This window comes from Rhea americana, unplaced genomic scaffold, assembly GCF_003343005.1.
Source record: "Rhea americana isolate MKP2758 unplaced genomic scaffold, rheAme1 scaffold_340, whole genome shotgun sequence".
In the NCBI taxonomy this organism is placed as follows: domain Eukaryota; kingdom Metazoa; phylum Chordata; class Aves; order Rheiformes; family Rheidae; genus Rhea; species Rhea americana.
In genome coordinates this window covers 3,465-26,752 of record NW_028186469.1, presented here as the reverse complement: position 1 = coordinate 26,752, position 23,288 = coordinate 3,465, and the positions used below count along the sequence as shown (strand labels likewise).

Below are 23,288 nucleotides of genomic sequence, written 5' to 3'. Positions count from 1 at the left end.
ATAATTACAGAAGTGATTTAACTGGCCAGGAAAGGACATCATGGCAAGAAGCAACGGAAGTAATGGAAATGAAATGACCAGAGAAAATGCTAGCAAATTTTCTTCATGAACGCTAACATAAATTACTAGTGTATGTATACCAAAACAGTTCTGAAAGTACACAAATTCCTAATATTTTGTGCAAAATAACACTGCTAGTGTCTGCTGTAGATTGAAAAGAGTAGCCTTCTTTTATGAATGTCTTCCAAAAAATACTACCAATGGAATATTATRAACAACAATATTAGTTTTTTATTAATCTCAGGCAGAACTAAAATTATTTTAAACCMTAAGAAAAATAAAGTGGAAATAGATTTAAAATGAAAAAGTCCCTGAATCTGTTTTATTGACATCTGAAAAAAACATGTTACATAACTCAGGAAAAATAAATAAGCTTTTTAAGTTTCATTATCTAAGAAACAGTTAATAACATGGAATTTTATACATTTTAATACTCAACCTGATTTTTTTTAACCTAAGTTAAAAATATCAGAAATAGCTAATGTCAATGCTGCTTAGAGAAGGGTAATGATTTGATCAGTGAGGGTGAAGAACAACAAAGTAAATGAAGTTATATGCTAGAAACACTAAACTGAACCTCTATGGCAAAAGTAACAGACCTTATGATGAGCACGTGTCAATAACTTTTCATTCATTTCTACCTCCTTCATCTCCATGTTAAAATTATCCAAACTAATTCAAAATTTGGAAACATTTACTGAGTATTTTAATAGCAATTTGGTCTGGATATTGATACCTCCAATAAATTCTCTAAGGAAGAATGAAAAGTATTGTGATGGTGTAGGTAGAACAAGGATCACAAGTGAAATCAGCTCTAGCTATCTGAGGTGCAACTGAAATAAAGTATTACATTGCTCTAGTCTACACAGTTTAATTATACCTTCTAGTAAAATCAAAATAGAGTTGGTGTTTGACAATACAGCTTAAGCTGAACCCTTTATGTTTCAATTAACTCTTAATGAATCCTACATATCAATAACCTAAAATTGTAAGATCTAAAATCATGTTGTCTCTCTCTTAACTGGCAAGAAATGACCTTCTAGTACATACTAATRTTTCATACTTACAGAACTATACAACTATACAGAACATACAGTACTTCAAAAAGAGAAGAAACTAGTTAAGCTCTAAAATTGCAGTTTTATAATTTTAATTCAACTCGCAACATTTGTTTTTTCTATTCTAAAAGTATGCCGATATATAAGTATAAATTATTTAAAGCAACTTAACTTAAACAGCTTGATTTTTTTGACACATGAAGCAAGAGAAGGATATTGTTGAAGATATGAATCTTAGATTTTGTTAAATTTTGGCAAATTTGACTTCTAATTTTGGCAAAAAACAGTTTTTCATTTGAAAAATGTAGCATCGAATTTTGCTATCACTCAAATTATTCTAGGATATCCCACTTCAAAAATCTAATACTATTTATTTGTGTTTACTAGATGCATTTAATCCTCATTTGAGTTCACACTCTTTTCATCATTTCCACTTACAGAATTCTGTTGTCAGTGCATAATAACAAACTTATAGCACGATATGCAAAACATAAAATACATTTGCACTGATTTGATTAAGGTAAAAGCTAGCACAAGTTCTAAAAGCAGTAATATTTGTATTCAAACACAGAATAATTTAAAACAACTAAGAAAATACATGAATAGCTTTGCATTTAAGTAATAAAGAAACATAACCATTCAAATTTACCTCAGGCTAGAAGACTCACTCCTTACTTGTGCCTAAAAAAAGTATTCTTGTTCTGTCTGCACTTTGTAATCATGAAGTAATGTGAAAAATTGCAAGTTTTTTTTTAATAAGTAAAACACAAGAATATTTTTAAAGAAAGAAAATCAGTTTGAAGTATTAGTTTTAATTAAATGAACCTGAAGGAGGAATGCTGCTCTTTACAGAAATACCGTGTTTTTATTAAAGTCATGCAAAATACAGGCAAACGTTAATACCCCTTTTCTTTAGTAACTAAAAAATACACAAAAAGTTCTTTGCTACTAGCTGAAGATTCCCTTTATATTATTGATCTAACCTGTAATCCTTTTAAGAACCAAAATTAAGAGATTTTACAGGATCATCTAAATTATCTGATGTTATAGTAAAGCTTCATCGTCATTTCAAATAAAACTTAAGAGAATATTAGTTTTTTACTCATTACAGTTGTTCCTAAAAATAAAATCCCTTAATTTCCTATTCCCTTTGACTATCGATGAATCAAAATTACTGATCATGCTTTATCACCTTTCGTACATTGTTCAACTCTTCTTACTCTGTATCTCACAATTCTCTTCCACATAATTTCCAGATTTCTACAACCAGATCAAAATACTCAGAAGAACTAGGTAAAAGAGTTCACTAATGTTATGCAACAAAGCTAGACAAGGTTAAAACCATTTTTTATTAACTGGAATGAGGGCTGACTGTGTAAGGTCTCATGGGGAAAGTCTATCTGCAGGTTTAAGTTTTCACAATATTATCTATCACAGTTGTGAAAGAACACATCTTCCCATATCATTACAAGACACCTCCCTTCTGAGCTTTTGATCCTGAATAGACTTTTGAGAACCACCATAAATAAGTAAATACAAGAATTAAAAGGAAATACATCACTGTTCTGAATAAATTTAAATATTTGAAATAAGCTATCAAACCAATATTAATATATAACTGAAATACAGAACAAATACAGGGAATTTACACATATCTGTAAGTTACATTATTTAATGTTTACATCTAATAACATTTATTCTCAGTAACACTTTCTTTTTCATAAAATGTACAAAGTGTTAAAGGAGGCTATTTTAGGCCTCAGCTCTACACATTTTCAAGCCCAAACTTATTCTTGGGTTAGCATCACCAATGCTTTCACTGACTTTATTTGCATGCATAAATCTAACTTACAGAATGTAAATATTTTCAAGATTTCAAGGGAAAGGTTTGTCTTCACATTTAAGTTTTCAAAATATATTTACTTCTTACTCATATATACCACTTATTTCACAGTGAGTAATTCTGCCAACATAATAGTGCTATACATTCTGTCACCAAAAGTCACTGCACAAGAACATTATAGGGACTAAGAAACCAGTCCCAAAGATTTCATATAGATCTGAAATACTTACTGTAGCTGGGGAGGCCCGCGTTGTATGAGACACTGAATGACCAGAATTTTCCATTGAATTGCCAATCAGATAGGTCCCTCCTGAGCTGCTAATGAGCTGTCCTCCTGTGACACCCATCTGAATCCCTCCAGTGCCCACCATACTGTGAGAGGAGACCACTGTTGTCACCTGGGCAGAACTTCCTTGAGTATCAAAATAATTCCCCCCAGTGTTTTGGCTGTACATCTGGGTTTCTGTGTAAGGATAAGTTGTTGATCGGCTTCAGGAAAAGAAAATAAAAAGAAGTCATTTGTATTGTTTATTTAGGCCAGAGGAAATATTATAACTCCATAAACAAGCATACAATAGCTATAAACAAATTAAATAAGACTGGCAAACAATTCCTGCCTCAACAGAGAACAGCATTTCATCAGGTCAAAGAAATGAATAATTATTTTACTCTCTCAACATTAAATGAAATATCTGCTAAACCTTAAAGAAAAAATTATCAGTCTCACTTAAAGAAAAGCAGAGAATGGAAATGCGACATATTGTGAAATACGGATTTTAGTCAGATGTCATATATTTTGCACAGTGTGTACTGCAAAACTGCAAACAACAGCCAAATGTTAGCCAAGTGAGTCTGACGTACAAAAATCCTATATCCCAATATACTGATTTTAAATTAATTGAAGCTCTTTGGATGAAGCTTGAAATTCTATTTTAGGACATGCAATTATTTTCACACGGTGAGTATAAAACTGGACATGATTCTATGTCCTTATGAGAAACTGCATTGAAGAAATAAAATTAAGCAGAATTATGACTTGTAAGAAGGTCACAAAGATGAAAGTGGTTAATGTACACAACCGTATCAATTTAATTAAATTCCTTCCAACTATGAGACATTTGTGGCTTATAACCAGTTTATTCTAACTATTCACCTTGTGAAATCTTATGTCATTCTCTGCTTTGTGGATGTAATTATTTTGGACCATTATCCTTCATAGGTTATAATCTGTTTATAGGTACTGAATGTTCATCTGCTCCTGTGGACTGACTTTGATTTTTAAATTAATATATCTCAAAATTGACAAATAAATAGTCTTTATTACTTTAAAGTCAATATTCCCCATTTTAGAAAAGTCAAACTGAAAAATTTATCCTGTTTCATGACTGCTAAGTTTTGCATCATGGCAAGCACAATAGAAAAGTCAAAAGATACCTTTTACTTTTCTCATTTAAGCATAGAATGCTATAATGTTGCCTGAAATCAACTGTCACCATCATTTTGAACTCTAAAGCTCCCTATTCAATTGGGCTTGCTTATGCAAAGACGCACTTAGTCCAAGAAAGCACACTTTAACAGTGTCATGATTCAGAGAAAACAGAAATTCTCAAACCCCAGCCTAGGTCCCTACTTGTTAATTCTGATCATACCAAACACAAAGTAATGCAAACTCACATAACTACGGATGTTCAAAAAAAAAACCCAGGATATATTTCTATCCAAAAACATAACAAGAGGAGGAAGAAGCATCCAATTTCTTACACAGTAGGTTGGTGATTAATACACCGATCCAGAAATTAGAAGTCAGTTTTTGTTCCCTTCATCAAGGATCAGTTTCTTATCAATATACAGCAAAGGTCATAGCAATTAACTGTTTGTTGTTCTGTTCTTTAATTATGAAGGTTAATTATTAGTCAGCAATGGAATCAGAGATAATAATTCCTTCTCTAGCTTCAGCAAAACATTATTTTTAACACAACTGAAAAATATATGGCACTGTAACAATCAAAGTCAGAACTTCTGTGACATTAACTATGGCCATAAATGGATTCTCCCTTGCTCTTCAGAAACACTTCAGAAACTCCTAAACTTCATCTGTAATATCCTAAAAGTTTCTTAATCTTTGTGCTATGTTTGCTTTCACACTTTCTTAATCTACTTAAATACATTACTTTTTGAGTACTAATCTAAAAGGACTGAATTGCAGTCTAATAAAAACTAAGTAATTGGGTTTTTTTTAGGGACAATGCTCAAGAGGATGCTTCATCTAGTAACATCTCTTTTGGAGAGCTAAAATCAGATGATCCCTACATTGCAATAACCTGTGCATGTGTTTAGGGAAATCTGTTTAGCTATTCCTGATTAATCTGTTTTATCAAGCCAAGGTATCATTGAATGCTTCAATGGATGATAAACCAGGTATCTGATACTGTATTTGGTTTAGAATGACAAGACTTACAGCATGTGAACAATTCTACACAATGGGAGACACTTTAAGAGAATGTAGTGATTGAACCTCAGGAAAAACAATTCATCCAAACATTTATCAAGAGATTGAACTATGTAATATCCCCCAAAAGAAAAAAAGAAATCGAAGTATTAGCAAGATAAGGAAATGAGCACAAGGACAAGGCCATTGCTGACAGTAAAAATAAACATGGCCACAGGAAAAGGATTGTCCAAATAATGCCAGGAAGACAAACTTCATATGAAGAAGTGGAATTCAGAAGGTGGTTTTTGTGAGGGAGAAAGGAAGACTTGTCTATTTTCAATGATTTGTATCTCATTTATAGTCTCTAAATAAGGACTGATCATATCTGAACACTTGTATCTTTATCTATTTATAATAGTACTCCTTACTACTGGCTCAAGAGCAATCGTTGGGGTACATCAGTAGGTCAGATTCCAACATAATTACACAATTTCCTTTGTTTCAACTACCAGGTTCACGGCTTACTTTTTCAAGGCCACTTGATTACTGGAGATGGTTAAACAACCTTTAGAAACACAGATCAACTGGGTAATAAAAAGTGAGATATACAAGTTATTATAACATGCAATAATAATTGCAACTCAGCAAAAAGTCTTAGAACTGAGACAAAATTCAACCACTTTTGGAAACTAAAAATGCAGGCTATTACCGACCATATAGGATGATGTTTTGGAAAGTGTTGATGCAAGGTTTTAAGGTCATTGTACATGTTAACATGAACTCTCAACACAAAACTGTAGCAAAGAGAAAAATATATCTTTTAAACACACAAAGGAGAACTTGAAATAAGAAACTAGTCTACTTCTCTATAGCACCTGTATCACAAACATGCAATACTATCTGAAATAATCTGGCATCATACTCAATTATTTCCCATTGCAAAGGCTGTAACAGGATCCCAATGTCTTCTGTTGTTCAACAGTTGCATACTGTTGGGACCAACATCATTTAGTGTAACTAGAGTCTTCCAGCTCTTTATGAGAATTTCTCAGGTATATGTTGTGGCTCGTGATAGAAGTTAGGCAACAGAATCTAATAGTTCCTCTCATGGAAACACTCTGAAATTCAAGTGTTCACTAAAATGTAGCATTAGAAAGTCTGACAGAGTTTCTAGTAAGTTTCAAGTCTAGGGAGTTTGGCTTCAAAGTTTCAGCTTCCAGAAGGATGAGCTAAGTGGAGGAAATAGGCCCTGAAAGCACATCACACAAAGCCAGAGACACTGTCTGAATTCCATGCTGATCAAGCACAGCTAGAATATGTGTTCAATCTTGAGATCCCACACGCAAAGTCAAGAGACCAGCATATTATAGTTGAAGGCACCACCTATTACACTTTATTGCTTACCTACCTTTTATAGCAATTTGCAAAATTTTAAAATAGAGAATGTTATTAATAAATTCTATTTTTAGCATATGAAAACAGCTAATTTCTAAATTCAGTAAGCCTCAGAATTATTATTTGAACTAAATGTCATGACTCATATGTGATTACAGACATTGGCATAATCCTACCTAGCTTAAATTCTAGAGGCACTTCTATTTCTTCAGAGATACTAACACTTTGGAAAAAGAGGTGAATAAAAATAGTGATACTGAAAGAATGCATCTTCTTGTTGCTCTCCCTTAATTTTTCGGTGCGTATATTTTCAGTGTGCAAAGGATTTATCCCAGCAACTTATATCTTTGGTTCTATGTAAATGTCAGGATTTTGATCTATTGACTTCTACAAAACAGCGGTCCTGCCAACCCATCACAMCTCTATATTTGCATGAGCTGATTATGGACCAAAATTTTCTTTGGGCAAGCAATTCATGGATAGATTCATCCTTCTCATATTTATATTTGCCTAGAAAACATCTCCTATAGATTTATGTCAGTTTTACTCATGTTTTAGAAATGTCTGTCTTGTTGAAGGATTTTTCTATCGCTCCTTGTAACAGAACCAAACACCTTTATTTCCTTCCCCAGGAACGGTGAAACCTAAACTATCTTTAATTAAAAATTCTCAAGTTGAGTTAAAATCTGAACTTGAAACAAGTTAACTCAAGTGCAGCTTCTGATTATTTTAAATTAGCTTTTAATTTGAAATTATACTCCAGTAACTTCCATGTGTTCCCAAACAAGGATGTAACTATTAAATTCTTACTAACAGATACAGGCACTGACTTGGAAAATACAAGTCGTGGATAAAATATATATATGTGTCTGTGTGTGTGTGTATATATATGTGTGTATTTTTTGTGGAGATGTATACTTTTTTACTATAATGTGAAAAATCAGCTTCCCTTCACACTGGCTGTTTAAGAATGACATGTTAATTCAAATATGAAAACTCTTCATTGTCAAATGTTTTATTTTTCTGCAATTCTAATTCAAATAGCGTAACAGTTATTATCTTATTCATATAATAATAATTACAGAATTACTCATGAGGGTTTTGCTATGTGCCACCCCATAAATCCTAGCAGGCAGGCATACAGATATTTTTCTAATATTGTATCTGTAACGAAAGCTAGCCTTTTGTGGTAGTTAATTAACTACAGTGTTACTTATTGGGGTATTAGTTATGATACATAAAGTATGTATGTAATATACATTAAGTATGATAAAATTAACATTTCAAATCTTATACAAGACAAAATTATTATTTATATGCAGAGTAGCTAATACTCATGATGAATGCTGTGTTACTGCTACATGGAAGAAAATTTCTGTGCAATAAGTCAGGAAAATCTGTTTGCCACCATCTGAAGTGTCTTTAAAATTTTAGGATAATCCTGTGGCCCTATATTTGACAGAGAGCTTCGTGGAAACTACAGAGAAGAGTAGTTCCCCCCCCTTCTTCTGACATTGGGAGAAGGCTTTATTGCAGCCAATGGAGGTGGTATATCATAAGCATATGGTGAAGTACTGTGTAATCTAATGCTGACATAAGAGAACATGATACAGCAGTAAAATGATAATGGAGAGAGATAAATCACCCACCTCACCCTGTTTCACACATTTTCCTGCCTCCTCTCAAAAAAATCTGTTCCTATAACCAAATATTGATTCAGGGCTTCCCAAACCACTCCTGTTACCAGAATATTGATTCAGAGCTTCTTAACAACAGATGAAATCCCAAAGAAGCAATAACCTCTCCTGAATTAGTGTGAAGAAGGCTAGAGAATTGATAAAACAGTAAGTCATGGTTTCCTATTTCCAATTCTTCTTTAACAAAACAAAATGCAAAAAAATCAAAGTCCAAAACCCAGACTATGAAAGGGTAGTTACTGAATCTATAGCTGCAGACCAAAAATTCAAATTAAGCAATTTTCTCCAAAATAATGAACAGTTGATCTGTTTTATGAACATATATTTTCTATAAAGAACAATATAAAATATATCAGCCAGATATAGCTTTGTAAAATTCCCTTTAAGGAGAGATGCTTTATTCAGTATGGACAAATTCCAATTTGCTGTTATATTCATTGACTGTCATGTTCAAAACTCTAACTAAATACATATTTGACAGACACTCATTGTCCATAAAAAAGAACAGAGATCCTCAATACTCAGTCTACAATTTTTTTCCACATGGAAATAAAACATTAAAAGCACACACAATGTACAATTGCAGGAAAACCACACAAACCAGGAAAATGAAGTAAATCAAAACTGAGGAGAATGCTTAGAAATTATTTTCTTACAACCTGTAAGTTACTCTTCCTAGACAGGTAAGTAAAGTCAGCTACAAACCTCTAAAAATTTCGATGGTGAGGCACTGCAGGCCTATAGTCCAAGAAGTATCATATTACTGCTGTCAGTCACAGGCTCTGTAATAAATCTGTCTGGCCTGAAGACTGCGGCTTGCCAAACTTTTTTTGTCTGGACCTGTCTAGGCTTGCCTGGAGCTTTGTTTTCGTATAGCTGTAATAATAATTGCCTAATGATCGGGTAAACTTTACTTAATCTGTTTTATTTTTAGCTTAGCTTAGCTTAGTATGATTGTGTGGTATAACACCTACTGTTATAAAAATGTTTACTTATTTCTCTAACTAATAAATAGTAAGAGTAACTTTTTATTCTGTGTAAAATGGGTGATCTATGACCCTAGAATAAAGATGCAGGCAAGATGACTCTGGGTATGGGAAGTATCCAAAAAATGTAAAACACATCATAGAATTAGATATTAGGAAATTTGTGTATGACAATTTTAACTCTACTGATAATAATTCTTTGACTAGACTTTTAAGGTTTAAATTAGAGTAAATTCTTGTGTTTGCATATAAAGTGTTTTTCATCCATATAAACTGCACAAATTGTAGCACAAAAATTGGTGGAGAATGCAGGGAATAAAGGCTTCAGTTTGGATGCAACAAATTATAGCACTTTAAAATAATCTCTTTCCCTCACCAGGACAATTAGAAAAATGGCTAATTTTAGATGAACATTTTACAGTTTATATAAGAAATTCATGCTGAGTAAAGGGTACTCACTCGGCTTCTTAATCTAAGTATATCCATAACATTCCTCCTTTATCCACTCACTACTGCCATATTAGCAGTAGCACATTGTAACAACAATGCATTTTTGTTTAAAGATAGTGTGACATGTTTGACAAGCAGAAGTGTTATTAACCAGACACAAATGTAGATAGCATCATTCAAATAGTCTTATATTTTATACATTATATATGACAAGTTGCAGGTTACACCCATTGTATTATCATTATGCTTCCAATTATAATATAACCAAATCACTTTTAAGTGTAGGTAAACCAAGATATGTGGGAAGAATTGTGCTATAAAAATAGAACTGTTACACCTGACATACTGTGAAACCTGACAAACTTCCTACCACTAGAATCAAAAGAATGAGGTTACTGTTTCCTTCCAGCTACTGTATGTACATCTTATGTTGCTACCCTGTATGGACTTAAACCAACGCTTGTGTGCTCTTTGTTTTGAAATAAAGAATAATTCTTCTCAGACATGCTGTAACTTTTATTCTAGAGACTCTTGTACATTGAAGTAATGTCTTCACCCCAATTATGGGCTGCAGACCCTCTCATAGTTTATATTCCATTGCCAGAATGGTATTGCCATTTGATGGCTTATGCAAGAATTCCATAACAGATGTTGAGTTAGAAAGAAGGCTTGATTCAGGTATGGTCATCAAATAAACCAAACATATAATCAGAGGGAAACAAGCCAAAAGAGAAACCAGTGATTACTTCATTAAATCACATCATTTACAACCTAATCCTATTTTCTGAGTATGAAATAGACAATTCCTTGAGTGGAAGTGAACAAAATGGCTGTAGCACAGTAACATGTCAGGAACCAGGAGTCTCATCTTTCAAAAATTTCAGTGTGATGGACAGAAAATTATGTACTGTGGTCTATACATTTGCCCAAATATTTTAGAACAAGGGAGGTTGGCCTCGGTGTCTTCAATCACCGCAGAATACAGCACAGTCTATGCAGGTTTTGTTTAGGGAGATGATAAGCTTTTGGATCACTCCTGAAAAGCCTAAAAAGCCAACCCCTGTCAACATAGCTCCAAGCTAGCTAATCTAGTGAGAAAACAAAAAGGGGAGAAATGGATATAGTATTTTCTGAAAAACACGTAACTTAAAACAGCAAATATGCAACTAATTCTTTATGCTCTAAAGAAAGCTAGCTGTCAGAAACCTGGAATTCCAATCATGTTCAACTGTCAAATAAATGCCATTCTAATATGTAATGCATATATGCAATAACTTTTATTTACAGAAATGAGATTCTTTCATTCTTAATCTGAAGAACAGATGTATATAGGAAAAACAATTTTCACAATATACAGTCTTTAATTCTGAGTTCAAACAGAGATCGGTCCCATTCTCCATGTATAAAACCAAAATGTCTAGAAAGGCTTGTGTTCCTAAAAGTGGCACTTCTCTATTTATACTTTTTCTGAACAGTAAAATGTATTATTGGTAAACTCTTCTACAGGAGAGAAAGACAGTCTGGATTAGGCTCACTGGCTAAAGAGAATGTCTTTGACATCCCGTTGACTGATTCTGCAGCAACTAACAAAAGGACTCAGATACAGAGTGCAACAAAATCCTAAAACCTTAAAGGCTGGTACTAAGAAGACAGCAACATCCACTTCTGTTTTCACTAGGACTAGCAGTCAGATAGCTTTGTATCTTGTACACTGCTGAAAGTGCAGGTGTCAGCTGTTCACAAGAGAACGTAAAAGTAGTAAAGGAAACTGTCAGGTTATATGGCAAGGGCTCATCTCCCCAAGCAAGCAGGGGCACAGAGGTACTATGGGGACCAGTGGGCAGGGCAGCTACCTGCTTGGCAAAGCGGACACCCTGCCCAGCTCTTTCAGGGCTGTCSCAGGAGAGCATGACTCCCATAGTTCGGGGGTGAAATTCTATGTTCAGGTGGCAGCAGCTGGAGAAATCAAAGATCCATATGCAACTGCTGGCTGGACCAAGGACCTAAGCCCAGCTGCTGGAGTGATCCATGTTACGCAAGCATATAAATATAGAGGTATGCATATATATGTATGTATGTCCCACTAATGGATCTTCCTCCTGATCAGCCAGAGAGGGGAATAGGATGAGGCAGCTGGTACTGTTTGTGTTTGAGTGAGCACTGAGAGTGTTGCCTGTGTCGATCTCTGTGGACAGCCATGTATATGTGTAGGTAAAGACATATGCATCTACCTATCTATCTATCTGCCTATCTACCTACCTACCTACCTATCTGTTGTATACATACATTAACATGGGTGTCCATTGGGACTACATGCTCCTCAGCCTTGCTACTGGTTGTACCTAGGAACATGGAGCTGTGAATCCCCTCTCATGGGGCAAATGGTTTCAAACTCTCTTACCTAACCGAAAGGAGAGACTCGCATGTACTAGTTGAAGAGGCAAAGATATAGACTGCACACACAGATTGATCAAACTGCTGAGAATCTGTGTGATTCCAAAAAATTTCTGGGAGAATCAAGTGATTATGGGCTACTTCAAACCCAATACCAGATATATTAGAACTCCTGAACTCTTCCTTTTTTTAGCAGGAACAGGAAGATAGTGAATTTATTCTGTTTTTTTAAATCTCATAAAAGAAGATTTATCTCATAGATCTCACAAATCTCTCTGTCCTCTGAGAGGTTATCACTTTCATGAGGAAAATGCTTACAGAGGCAATCACACGTAGTTGAGGAAAATATATAAGAGCTCATCTTCTTGTAAGATTGATAATTAGTTTTCAAATTATCATTTGCCATCTAGGAAAGACAAACTGTTAATATTCATTAGATATTTTTTTTAGAAAACTTTCTTCACATGAAATCTCAACTAATTCTTACTTTACTTCTGTTGAAAATTAAATATCCTAATTCCAATGAAGATAAATTGTAACACATTCAGAAAAATATCAGTCATCTCAAGACGTGACTTATTGGTGAAAAGCACTATATCTTACGCTGTGCCAGCTCCTTCCAGCTATTTTTAAAGTCCACAAAACAAATTGTTAGTAACTGTATCAGAAAAGCTACAGAGGCATAAATATTCCTGCATAGCCTCTTGTTTTTTAACAGCTCTTTTTCACAAATGCCTGCATATGCTGGCTTTTTTGTAAGATTTGTCTCCATATTTTCTTCTTTCCGCCCACTGGCATTCAGCTCCCACACTCACTTCTCAATCACTTCCACAAGCACTGTCTAAGACTACCACCCACGGCCTAATTGATCACAGTCTCAATCTTCTTTACAGATATCGCACATTTTTTCCTTTCTCTTATTGCCCTTAGTTGCTATACTACTTGACAATTTTGTTACAGCATTCATCTACTTAATATTTGAATACAGTAAAACAAATAATATCTTTTATTTTAAAAATGTGATCTAGAAAATCAGGTAAGATTTTACAGACTGCAGTAAAAAACACAGTGCTCAGATTTAAGTTCCCAGCTGGAAGAGTGGAAGTTCTAGAACATTCTAAAGAAAAACTTATTAAAGTGTGGGAAAAGAAACATGTTTTGCCTTATATAAGCAACTGAATGTCTTTGGCTAAATTTTTCAAAAATATCTTAAGCAAACAGCACAGTTCAAAAGCAACTTTCTATAAAGAAAACTTCAACCCAAATGATTACAGATTAACCATCTCAAAAGTGACTTTCATATGTTACTAGATACTAGTCAATAGTCATTCTTAGTAACAGGGAAGTTCTATGTCCATTTATGATAAGATTGTTCAGGATTTACAAGTGAGAAGAAAACAGACAAGCTAGAATGGAAAAAAAAGAAAAGGAAAACTGAATTAAACAAAATATATCAGGACAGAGCATGCTGCCAGTGTTAACATCAGAAGAAGTCTTTGAACCAAATAATATTGCTCACTCTTTTGTATCACCTCTGGATTACTATCTACAAAAAAATGCTTGCTGGCAGCAAACAAGCTTTCTACATGATTTTTCTTCCTTCTCTAAATTCATAACACATCAAAAGAGGCAAGACAYACCTGCAAGAAGTGGGTAAATGAAAAAGGGAGGAGGTCTTCTCTGAGCAACCTCATCCTACTTTGATGTTTGAACCAACTTCAAAGCTGGCCCTGATCTGAGCAAGGGACTGGACTAGATGACCTCCAGAGGTCCAAACAAACATGAATTATTCTATCTTTCTGAACTTGTGCATTGGTGAAAGAAACTTGACTGTGGAAAAGTGTGTTCACATAAGCAAGAGAAGCACAATAATAAGCTGTGAAGAGGCTAAAGAAGCAAAAGGAGACAATGTTACTTGTCCTTCCTTGCTTCTTTGGCAGAGAATCCTTGGCAGAAATACCTCATTTCATTAAACACAGGAATTAAATTACATTACTGCTTTCTGTAAATAGTAACTGCAGCTGCTGTCACATTTTATGTATTTGCTAGTAGGACTGCAGACAGGACCTCATACAGCCCACATGAAGGCATCTTTATTACAAAGATCATCACATTATGAGAAAGTTAGATAGTACTTCCTGTGGACTGAACTTACTATAAACCTAAAAGATTTTTATTTTTAAACAACAGAATGCTGCACATATAATTTTGCTCTAAGTTTAACAGTCACTTGAATTCATTTTAATGAAAGTTCTTTTTCAATAAATACATGAATTCAACTTTTTATCTGAAAAACTATTTCAAATGGCAACAATAATAGAGTTTTGATTCAATCATTTTTTCCTTCCAATTTAAAATATAGAACCTGATAGGATATCACTGAAAATGCACATTTAACTTCACATTTTAGTGAACATTCACATTCTGTCATTTGCCAACTTACATAGCTCCATTAGTGTAGACTGTATCACTTCCTTCCACGTACTGAACCTGGGCTGGGTATACATGCTGTACTTGTTGCACAGTCTGCACTTGCTGTACCTGTAAACAAGAACACCAGAAATCTGGGGCACTGTAATAAAAGGAATGGCTGATACTTCAGTAGAGCGAATGGTTTCAATGCCATTTCAGACACCTCTGTTCTCACAATTAATAAATAACTGAAAATGCTGTGTCACAGCACAGCACTAGTAGAAAAAACTACTGTGTTGCATAACGTTTTAAGTCTGCAATACAGTAATGCAGTTCTAGCACTGAAGATGCATGCTTGTGAATGTAGGTACCTTCAGCATCAAAGAAAGAAACAATCAGAAAGTATAAAAAGGATGAAAAGAAGCATAACTGTATGCTTCCCATCGAGTTTCCTTTGGCCATATACAAACCGGTTTACAATGATTTTTATCCTATTTTCAATCCGCATGACACAAGCCTTAAAACCACAGTTCAAATGTGCTGCACTAAGTTTAAAAATAAAGGTTCAYATCAATGTGGTTTAGTCATAGTTTAATCAGAGTTAAGTTACATTATTATAAAGTTCTTCTTCCAGTAATGCCAAATGTACAATGCAGGATTAGGAACCCCAATCTGTGTAATCCCTTCTATGGAACATCATTAGTTATGACATACTTCTACAAAAGAAGTTTTCATGTCAATATAAGAGTGCATTTCCTAAATGAAGCAGTAAAGGATGGATTATCTTCATGTATATTGTTTAGATGACACACTTGTCTCACAAAAGCACATCGCCAACCATACTATTACTTCTTTGACTCAATTACTATGGAGGAGAGCTGCAGGCTACGCAGATTTCCTCTCAAGTCTTTGCATAGAAGGCATTTAAAACATTGCACTACAGAGATTTTTGCCCTTTTCTACAGTGAAGATTGAGAATCCCATGCTTTATACCTGCCACCATTTAGAGAAACCATATTTTGGTGCGTAACAATCCAGAATCTAAAGGATGTGCAAGGACTTACAGACTTCACATACTCCCACAGGCTTACCTTAGGAACTGAATCAGGAAAGTAACAATGCAGCCGTTTATTAAGCAGATATAAATTAGTAGCTACTACTTAGTAGCTACTATTTTTCTTAAGTATTTTGTTGCAATGCAACTGCAATCTGACACAGTTGGCACTAAAAATAAAAACATCATAATCCCAGATGAACCTGGGCCTCATGTATTTGATGCATCATCTCCATAAGCTCTTTGAAAACATCATAGCTGTAATATCTTCACCCTCTTCACTATATTCTATAAAGTTCTGTAAATAAACACATTTTTCCTATTCTTTCTTTTATAGCAGTGGCTTCGACTTTGAAAGGAAATTCTAGACTTTTCCACACACCATTCTTTAGGTTAACATTAAAATCTAGTTCTGAAGAAAAATGAATGCAGCTATTCTAGCATGACAGAAAATCAGATGTTTCTCTCAATCAATCAGTAGTACTGAGGCACAATTTGATGGCTAGATCATACAGTAAGACCAACCATTTTTTGATTTTCATTGTGAAGCATTAAATAAATTGGCATACATACTAAACCTACAATTTCTCAACTTGAAAAAAATTATTTTAAAGATGTTTTCTAATTATTTAGGTACCTAATTTCTTCTCTGAATAAAATTTAGCTTTTTAGCAGGAAGAATCAGTTCTCCAATTCTCAGTTTCAGACACAAAAGAATCTGTGGCAAATCATGATTATGGCTTTAGAACAGTTTTCTGAATTAAGAAGACAACATAAATAGCTGTATTGCACAAAATATTTTCAAAGAATTAAATTAATTTTATTTCCATCATCTTTGAACTCAGATTATGATAATTTTAAGTCTGTCCCTGAAGGTATTTCTTCTTGGGCGACTCAAGTTCTATAACCTGTAATCAATGGGAGGAAGGGAGTCATTGTTAATCACTCTCCTATAGAGCACCACACCGATCTACTTAATTAATACAGTGAGAAAACATCCTCAAAACAGGCTTTATTCTTAAAACTAGTCATTTGTCACCTGCTACTTAATGTGTGTGTTCCATTTTCTGTCCTAGCAGTACAGCTGGGGAAACACTGCAGATATGATGCCATCCTCAATATGACACGGGTCTCCAGGAACTGCACATTCATGTCCGACCTCTCACAAAACACACTGCATTCTCTCTCCACATACACTGAATATAGCTTACCCTCTATTAAAAAACACTCTATTTTCTATTAATATAGGGGGTAAGATTTTCTCTTGGCAACCCACATGTACTGATAAAATAGAATACTATTCTATGTACAGATAAAATATTAATAATCTGTCAGTAAATGCAAGTCACATTCCTATTCTATACAAACTACTACATTTTCTCATTCTTCTTGGACAATATAGGCTGCTACACCTATACAAAAACAATGGATACAGCCAAGAAGAGATGGCAGAGATTCTAATAAAATTCTGTATCTGTTATATAGAAAAGTGAAAAAATCCCCAAATGTGCACATTTTCTGATTTGGAAGAGAAAGATTTGTTCAATTTCCCACACAACTAAATATTAAAACCTGCAAAAACGAAAATTAACTTTGATGAATTTAATTTTTTCACCAGTGTTTATATACATTATTTATTAGCCTAATACGTACTATTACTAGGAGTATCACAACTGTTTTATACTATGTAAAGAAAATAATCTTTTTTTTTAAACCTATGGCTTAAGAATGACTACTGTACAGTATTAATTAAAACACCTTATCTTCCTTTGTAGATTAAATTGTAACAATTTAGCTCAACATAAAAGGGACATAGATTTAAGTTTCTAACACAATAATAAAAAAAGATGGTTTATAAAATAGATGATTTTACTTCAGCTTCTCTGAAATTCAATAATGCTATGATTAACTGATCATAACCTATTGCTTCTACATTGTATCGCAGTATACCTATTTCTTATTCTCAACTTTAAGGTCAGGCATTTTCTCTAGTCAAGTTGTTTAGGTAAGTGACCCTTCTGATGGCCCTGTGCTGAAAAACTTCATTATATGGTTTCTTCAATAATAATTTTATTTGCCCTATTTCTTCATTCATGCGAAAGTAGTAGTTTTTATCTAGGAAAAAATCTATTTACAAAACAGTTAAACGTTAAGGTTCTTTAGGCTTTTTTTTTAATCTTCAAAGATGGGAAGTGCATACATCTGCTTCCCATGTGTGGACAGTTAGTTAATTGATAAGAATTTGCCTATGATGAAGGAAAAAGTCACAGTGAAGTCTGTATTTTTAGTGAATTTTTTAAAAAAAGATTTTATCTTTCTTCTCTTCTGTTTTATTTATCATTTTTCTGACACCTCCTACTATAATTTAAGAAAATGTATTAGCCAGGTAGTTTTGGGGGCAGAACAGAAACCAGAGATTTTGGAGAGGACATTAACCAGACACCTAATCCAAAATGGCTTCCTTATATAAAAAGCAAGAATTGATTTAGGCTGAAAACATAAAAGAAAATGGGATATGTCTTACAAAGTAACATATACGTTCAAAAATTGTGTATTGTGGGGGTGAGCTGGTAGGCTAGTCATAGGAATTGTTATTGTCTTGATGAAGAACAGGAAATTAACTGACTGGCTTAGGAAATAACGAATTAAGCAGGGTCATAGAGAAGATCTTTCATTCTTCTTGTTTCAGCGATTCCAGCCTGGAATAATTGGAGTAGGATTAGAAGTTAGCAACTGAAATGCTCCAGGAAAAAGAGGAGAATGAAAACTGATTTCAATATATATGTTTGATTATTATTGCCAGCTGAAGAAAAAAAAGCAAAAAAAATTTTACACTCAATTATACCATCTCAAAGGAACAAATGAAGAAGTACATAATAATGTATTTATGAGAGTCTGTCAATAAAAATGAACAATAAAAACATTCAACGGAAATACAGAAATTAAATAAAAAATTAAAGGGAGAATTTTAATTCCTGATAAAAAGTATTTACGTTAAAAGAGCTAGGAAAGAGTAGAATAGTAGAGTAAAACAAACAAGGACTTTTAATCCTTATTTAAAAGGGAACATACAATTGCCTATAATGCCTATACAAAAAGAATTGGGTATGCATCATTTTTCTGTTCTCAGAGATAAAAATCATTTTTGTACCTTAATTAGTCTAGATTACTTTTGGCAAGCAACACATAAATAGCACATGCTGTAATATTCTTAGCATATTCATATTGATATAATGATATAATCAGTTCATGATTATGTTTTTCATATGCTAAACATGATTCTGCATTAAGCTCTAATTTTGATTAGCAGAAGTATACATCTCCAGTTTAATGATCCTTTTTTTTTTCTGAATTGCATGGACATGGTCTATGGCAAATATGAAGATTTGTTTCATTCAAATTCTGATGCATGGATATACCTTTTTAAAATAGATTATACAATTATTTTTATTTTACTCCTTCAATCCTTCCACATTCAATGGCATAAATTAAAAAGCCAGGTTAATGTTGAACCCTTAAGCTTGCAGCTTTATGCTAAAGAGTATGCGTTAAAAAAGGAACGATATGTTAGTGAAAAATCCTCCTATCTGAGGAAACAAAAGCCTAGGAAAATTCCTTACACTATTAAAATGGGATTTAATTACAGTCCTGACTTTCTGGCCTTATTCCAGTTACTTCTTTTTTACACATGGTCGTTCCTCTTTCCTCATCGTTCCCCTTCAACCCTGTTGCTGTGCTGCACAAAACTTACTGATATCAGTGCCAYTGTTACCTAAAGGGAATTTTAGATTTTCATTAATGTTATTTTCTTTCTATTTTGGAGCATGATAGCAGACTTTTATGAGCCATGTTTATATTAGCTATATGCAAATAAAGAATATTTTAGCTGAAAACATTTAGAGGTACTCTTTTGCTGTTTGCTCAAATGAAAGGATACTTCAGTACAAACACAGCTGTAGTAAAAAGGTCATCAGTATACCCTCTCATTTATCAAGTTTGCTCTTCTTCAGGGCAAACATGCTTCATTATGAAAAACACAGCACACATTTTGTGAGCATAAATTACACATCAATGTCATGAAAACAAGCCCAAATCAGTCCTTGCATGAGATATTATTTAAGTATGGTGCAGATATCAGAATGGAAATTCAGGAAATTAAGACCTTAATATGAAAAATGGAATATCATATATAGTTTTAATATTAATTTTAAAAGTCAAATTCATCAAAAGCAGCATAATTCACCAAAATTTGTTAATAAATCAGTATAAATGTGAAAATACAGAAGTTATAGCTTATGATAAATCATTGTGTATTCAAGACAAGTACAGGTATGATACTGTGTCTTAGAACAAAGTTCAAGAAGTGCCCTATTCTTTTAATAAATTTACTCATACTTCCGAATGTAGCTTACATTAAGTATACATTTTATAAGTCATAGAAAAAAACAAAAGCATCTTCTATTTTGTTCATCTTTCCTTCCTACTTTTAACATGGATAACTTTGAGCATGCAGAAATAATTACCTATCCCTCTCCCATCAAAAGAATGACTTCATACAATTAGCTTTCTCTCTCTCTATTTTCTCCTTTTTCCATCTGTGGTATGCTCCTAATGTATGTACATAAAGTCAAATTTTAATTTTAGGCAAACGTAACCCATGTACAGTTAAATCCTCACAGTAGACCATACTTGCAATTTCCTCAACACAGTGATTGTTTCACTGCCTGCTATTCCTTTTACTTCCTTACTATTGAAAGCACCTATCCCACCCACTTTCTTCATCACATTTCCTGCTGGCATACCACATTCATATCTTCACTCTCACTTTTCTCTTCCCTGCATCTTCAAATCTTTTAGAAGTCCTGTCATTTTCCAACATTTCTGTAATCTATCTGTTTCTCTGTAAACATCTCTCCCCCCCCTCCCCCATAATGTCTCTCAATCACCACAATGATGTCTGCATTGGCTTTTCCGACATTCTTGTTACCTTTTCAATCCATATAAAATATAGCAACAAACTCCTCTTCCTTGCTTGGGTGAACCCTAGGTCATTTTCTGAAATAGTGTGCCAATTTATACTCTCAAAGTTAAACTCAGCTGGAAAAATACAATCTAATATAACCACAGGGAAAATTCAAAATACAGATGGAACATTCAATGAAGGGGAATATTCAGAAATAGCAGCACTAAAGGAGATGTGAAGCTGATCAGCTGACTTTTTTTTTTTTAACAAAAGCATATTCTGCATTCCAAAAAATTTTAACTTGCTTTCATTAAGACCTAATGAAGCAAGTTAAAATAGTCTATATCTGGACTTCTGTGCTTTGACATGAGCATTACATTAATAAACTAAAACTGGAATAACTAGAAAAAAGATATAGACAGTAGGTAACAGAGATATACGCATTAGGTACACAAAAAACTAAAGAATCACACCTGTGCTGTAAATTTTCAGAAAGATGAGTAACTTTGCACAGGCAAAGCTTATAAACAAGAAAGCCCTACTGATTATTCATTTGCCATTTTAGAAATAGAATAGATATGCAGAGAAGACCCACTAACCACTAATTTGTTAACAGTCTTCAATCCATCATACTGATCAGTACTTCCTATGAATCAAGTTTAATATGTAATACCAGACTGTTGCATGAATACGCTATCTGCTTAAAACAAGCATCTGCATAGCACTATCAAATCTCCATCTTTTATCTGAAAATATAGGAATAACAAATTACAAATCACACAAACTAACCATATATAAAATAATCATCTGTCATCTTAAAAGAACATAAATAGAAGACAAATTATTTAGATTATATTTCATAAAAAAAGGGGGAAAGAAGTATTGTACTTCGCAAAAGTTTAGAAAGAATTAACCAGATGAAATCTCCCAGAAAGTTTATCTGAGTATAAGCATCATGGAAGCTTCACTTAAAACCTAATTACTATTGAAAAGGCTTTATTCTAATCAACATCAAAATTACGATTACTGATAACAATCTGAAGTCAGCAGAAAATATTTAAGACAATCTTGACTCCATGGGAATTTTTAGCAAATACATGAAGACAGGCATTTTAAAAAATTTGGAAGACCGAATTCCATGCTTCACAGTTTTTAAAAGCAAACATGCATCCTCAAATATAACATGAAAATATAAGCAGAAGTCATAGTAATAAAATTATGAGACATTATAAACTCAGTCTGTACACTGGGAAAAGTTATTAGTAAAATATAAGAGACTGTGGAACCACCACCATCAACTAAACTTGATAAACGTTGGAAAATTTAAATTATGGAACATTGCTGCACTGGCAGTAATGTGTGAGAATCTGTGAGAAACAGATCTCACAATTTAATAAATTTAATAAATTATCTCCAGTTCTCATATTATAGATTTTSAAACAATAAAGTCAATTTTGAATGAAAAAATACATCAGACATCTCTCAGAGTACCTATTAGATAGATTCTGCGTATTAAGGAAAAGTCTTAGACAGAGGCCATGGCATTCACATTCAGTCCCTGTTTCCACTTCCATATTTTTTCCTGTTTTCTTCAGCCAGCAGTCCTCCTAAATGTTGTGGGTGCTGTATAGGTGATTAATCATCTCACATGACAGAGCTGTGCACTAAACTGGCACTTTGAAAATCTCCTTGATTTCCTGGCAAATCCTCATAATGAATTATATACTGTCATAACTCAAACGGTTCTCTCGTGTTGTGCAAGAATCTGCAAGGAATCGAGCCTAGAGATGCATGTGACATTGCTTTCAATTTTACATTTTTACTGTATCTATCTGGAAGTGAAAATGAAAGGAAAAATGATATATAATCAGTAATATCAGATATATATTCATTACATTCTGAAAGGAGTAAATGTAAATATTCAATAACATAAAATAATGTAAATTTGTCAGCTCTATTTCACAGATTCAATAATAATCTGCTGTTAGAATTATGTACGGTACCCCTGGTACTTGCTCTAGTTCAAGGYAGGGGTCTTCCTTTTTACGTAGTATTTCAATTCCAGGAAAATAAAATTGATAAAAATAGGACAAAGGAGTTCCTTTAGCAAACTTGTACAAAACTTATTCTTCATTACTTCGTGAAAAACTATCCTCCTTCTCGTATATGTATATATTATTTTTCCTCAAACTACCAGCCACCTACCTGTTGCTGAACTGGTACTTGCTGTACTACCTGTGTGGGCACTGCTGCTTGGCCAGCCACAGATGTCTGTAAAGTCACAGTTGAACCTGTATCCGACCCAGTCTCTGGTGTCTGCATCTTGGGCTCTGAATAAAATTAAAATGTAAAAATAAAAGGTTAGCACAAAGAAAACTTATTTTCAGAAACATAACTGAGGATGACTTGTGTTTTCACAGAAAGTGTATACTGGGAACCACAGGATTCTCCAGTGTTGCACAGCAGATGCATTAATATAATTGACTAGATGGCAAATCAAAATTAATTCAAAATCAGAAAGCATGCTTTTTCATTTCTTTTAAGC

General features: G+C 33.6%; 1 protein-coding gene across 2 annotated transcripts in view; it reads right to left on the bottom strand.

Moving 5' to 3' along the window:
* RFX3 (regulatory factor X3) overlaps positions 1 to 23,070 on the bottom strand; it is a 66,327-nt gene extending 43,257 nt beyond the window's left edge. For both annotated transcript variants that reach the window (XM_085311417.1, XM_085311418.1), the window contains exons 1-3: positions 22,949 to 23,070; positions 14,758 to 14,855; positions 3,192 to 3,450 (exon numbers count right to left, since the gene is read on the bottom strand). In XM_085311417.1, coding sequence (XP_085167543.1) covers positions 3,192 to 3,450; positions 14,758 to 14,855; positions 22,949 to 23,065 — 474 coding nt within the window. In that variant the 5' untranslated portion in view covers positions 23,066 to 23,070. The remainder of the gene's footprint in view (positions 1 to 3,191; positions 3,451 to 14,757; positions 14,856 to 22,948) is intronic.
* Positions 23,071 to 23,288: the final 218 nt, after the last annotated feature.